Raw genomic sequence first — 3613 nt, 5'->3', positions numbered from 1 at the left:
ATTTGGTGTATTTTGTATTAAGAATAATGAGGGTAAGATTTTGAATTTTTTGACAACTATTCCAATAGATTTCGAAAATGGAAACCTTGTCATTCGTCAAGAGAAAATGGATAATTTGGAAACAACGGATTTCACTCTTCAAGGTAAAGTTGTTCCCACTCTTGTTAATAGATATTTCAGTGAAGCAGGTCATATTGACCAAGTTAATAATTCCGCCTCCAAACTAAATTCCCTTACCGAAAGTATCGTTGGAGAATTGGTTTATTGTATTGGTATTTTAGTATGATGATTCATAATGCATTCGTCGCCTTCAAATTGGCTAAAAAATCATCCATTACAAAGAATGATTTTGTGGATCAACTTTGTTTACAGTTGTCACCAATCAAACTTGCCTCAGCACACAAATTAATTACGGTTCGTGAACTGGGCTATTCTGGTAGAGTTGCTCATTGTGTTGTTTGTCATAAACTTGAGAAGGTGAGGAATAGTGCCTCTACTGGTTGTAGCGTATGTGGTCCAATGCATAGATATTGTTTCAAAGATAAACACGATTCCTTCTTGCTTTACAAATTGAGTGGAAGTTCCACTCAATTGGCGAAGAAGAGCAAAAGAAGAAAATAAATAAGTCAATTTCAATTAAGGTCATGGTTTTACTGTTATTTACGATTAGATGAATCTCCCACTCAGAGATTGCTCACATTCAAACTTTATTTCTACGATAATAGCGAAGTCACTTTTTTCGCTTGGAATTTTGTAGTGCTGTTTAAAGTCCTACAGATTTGTTTCTAAAGGAGAAGGTGATGGTATCTTGAGGACTATATTTTACAAATTTGAAAAAGTAGGTTGAACTGTTGTGTAATTGGAGGAATTTGGTGTTGCAAGTTAGAGAGCCATCCTCCTGAGATATTGAGGCGCTATCGTAAATCTTCTTAAGCTTATCTGATGAAGAGTAATTACAATAGTAGAGTTTTCCATGTCCTGTTATTCTTTCAATGATTATTTCTTCATAGACTGGAACTTGCCATGTGAGAGAGTCTAAGAGTTTCTTCTTCTTCAAGTCACCATAGAGAATGATACCCTCGTCCTTTATCACAACGTCTCTTCTAGTGTTTTCAACATCTTTCTTTAAATTATAAACTGATGAAAGATCATACCCAGGATAAAGTGAGCTAGAGTTTATCTGTGAGGCAGCAACTGAATACCTTCTACCTGCTGTGGCTTGTTTGTGATTGGCGTTGAAAAAACTGGTTATATCAGTAGAGAAAGGATCCTGCACTATTGACAGTCTTCTATTATTGGATGATGTAGATGGTTGCACTTGAGCATAAGCACCAGGAAGAGAGACTCTTCTCTGATCTGTGACTTGTGAGTCCAAATCATCCCTCGAGTCCATGCGTTGGAGTTGATATCTATCGAGGTGGTTGGTCTTTAATTGCTTCCATATGTTAAAATGTTCTTCTTCGGTTATTGATGGAGCTGGCATCTTGAGAGGAGGATTTGTGGATTGTGTTGAGTTGTTTTTTTGTGTAGTGTTGTGACTGTTGTACTTGCTAAGGTGTGCTTTTTAAGCAATTAAGGATGAAGAAGCACAGTAATTGATCAAGAATAGGCGTATTATTAAACGCGAAGTGACAGAATGCCATACCTTACTCTGAAAATATTTGCCTTATTCATCGTATTTGGACTGAATAAGGAGACTACAGGAAACAGGTGTTCGTTGCCTAGGCCCATTCAGAGTCAATACGAGCACATCATTCTACTTTATAGTCAATACGAATGGGATTCATTTTATTAAGCATTTACAAATATTATCAGTTATAAGTTGATCAATTGCTACTAACGTACTTTCAGTATAGGATAAACTTGATTATCTATTTTCTGTACGCATTCTGGGAGTATCTTGATCTGGATTCTTCTTCCATCAATAACTTCTTGATCAGATCACTAGGTTCATACCTTTGATAGATTGAGGATCTAGGATTATTTTGCTGGTGTTGAGGAGCAGTTGCAGTATGCATTGTTTGGAAGCCACTGCTATTAAGATTGGTGGATCCACCAACAACTGTTGTTGGAATATTAGAGGTGGACGAACCCACGATTGATTGCCCACTACTACTGTTCAGGGATGTATTGAGGAGGTTCATGTCTTGATAAGGGTTGGACGTTGGAAATTGGCAACTCACTCCAGAATTACTGCTGCTAGAGGAGGAGGTACTTTGTAAAAAACTACTACTGTTTGATACATCATCCATTTTCTTTAGATAGTTTTGGAGAATATTCCTCAATTCATTCTTTGAATACTTATGAAGTTGATTATTCAAATAATTGGTAATTTCACAACCATTGTTTGAATTTCCCATTAATGTATCATCGTCATCAAATAAGGTAGTTGAGGAGGTGGTGCAGGTAAGGAAATTATTCATGTCTGAACTCAAGTTTGTGGCCTTCTTGGCGCTCTTTTTTTGTTGCTGAGATAAGTTCCTGTGTTGAGTTGTAGGTGTTTTACCATTGTTTCTTCTGACTGAATTAGTTCTTTTTTGACTACCAACAGTAGTAGATTTAGTTGTATTGGAATGGTTTGAGGAGATTCTACTAGAGGAGGAGTTGGTGGTGTTGGAACTACTAATTGTGGACCTATTCATTGTATTATTTTGATGATGATGGTGGTGCATGGATGATCTATTGCTATTAATACTGTTTCCACCACTTATCATGCTACTGTTTAACATGCTTGATGATGCATTGTAACTGGTATTCAAACTGCTTGTAAGGCCGCTATTATTATTATTATTTGAATAAGCTTGTGCATTACGTAATTGTTTAGGGGTTGGTCGTTTAGGAGAGGCCAAGAATTTCTTCTCACCAGTTCTACACAATGATTCCTTTCTCAATGACTTACCAGGTGTGATGGATGTGGATTTTCCAGTCGAGTTACAAATATTCATACCATCATTGTTAGCTTGTTGGAAGGAGTTGTTTCTGCCTGGAGTTTTTGGTTGATTACTACTGTACATCATGATCATGGCATTGATATCAATATTTTCCTTATTGCTGAAGGAAGTATTTTGTTGTTGCTGCTGTTGTTGTTGGGAAAAGTAGGATTGATAACCATTGGTAGTCTTGTTTGGTGTCTTGGAATTGCTAGTTGTTCCTCCGGGAATGTATTGTTGTTGTTGTTGTTGGTGGTTGAGAGTAGAGAATATTGTGGAGTGATGATGGATCGGCTTGGAATGGTGTTTGTTGTTCTGGTACAAGGTTCTGGTACATTCGTTGTTGTTGCTGTTGGGCAACACCTGTGGTGAAATTATTGTGAAAAGAATTGTGATGCAGAACTTGTTGTTGGTTGAAAGAGTAGTGTTGTTGCATCTTTTTTTTGTGATTAAATTAAACTAAACGGTTAGCTTTTTGAAAAAAAAGCGGCAACGGTTTTTATTTCAATTCTCTAAGCCACAGTGAAACGATGTGAGGAGAGTAGAGTTGGGTTTTTGATGGTTTGTCTTGATTATTTTGATACAGTCTGGCATATTCCTTTCTGCAAACTTCGGAATTGTATAGGTTTACATCGACAATCATTGATTTTTCTTCACCAGCATGTTCGAATGTGAGAGTTGCC

General features: G+C 36.8%; 2 protein-coding genes across 2 annotated transcripts in view; both read right to left on the bottom strand.

Annotated features, from left to right (window-relative positions):
- Positions 1-763: 763 nt before the first annotated feature.
- NAEGRDRAFT_48478 (uncharacterized protein) lies at positions 764-1483 on the bottom strand (the record flags this gene model as incomplete). Its single annotated transcript, XM_002678042.1, has 1 exon — positions 764-1483. One exon carries the CDS (start codon positions 1481-1483, stop codon positions 764-766), a length of 720 nt encoding a protein of 239 aa, XP_002678088.1.
- Positions 1484-1871: 388 nt separating this feature from the next.
- Positions 1872-3613, bottom strand: part of NAEGRDRAFT_66649 (uncharacterized protein) — a gene marked incomplete at both ends in the record, with an annotated part of 2895 nt that continues 1153 nt past the window's right edge. Inside the window, one exon of the mRNA XM_002678041.1 lies at positions 1872-3224. Coding sequence (XP_002678087.1) covers positions 1872-3224 — 1353 coding nt within the window. The remainder of the gene's footprint in view (positions 3225-3613) is intronic.

Source organism: Naegleria gruberi, assembly GCF_000004985.1.
Source record: "Naegleria gruberi genomic scaffold NAEGRscaffold_19, whole genome shotgun sequence".
Taxonomy (NCBI): domain Eukaryota; phylum Heterolobosea; class Eutetramitea; order Acrasida; family Naegleriidae; genus Naegleria; species Naegleria gruberi.
This window is presented reverse-complemented; position numbering and strand designations above follow the sequence as displayed.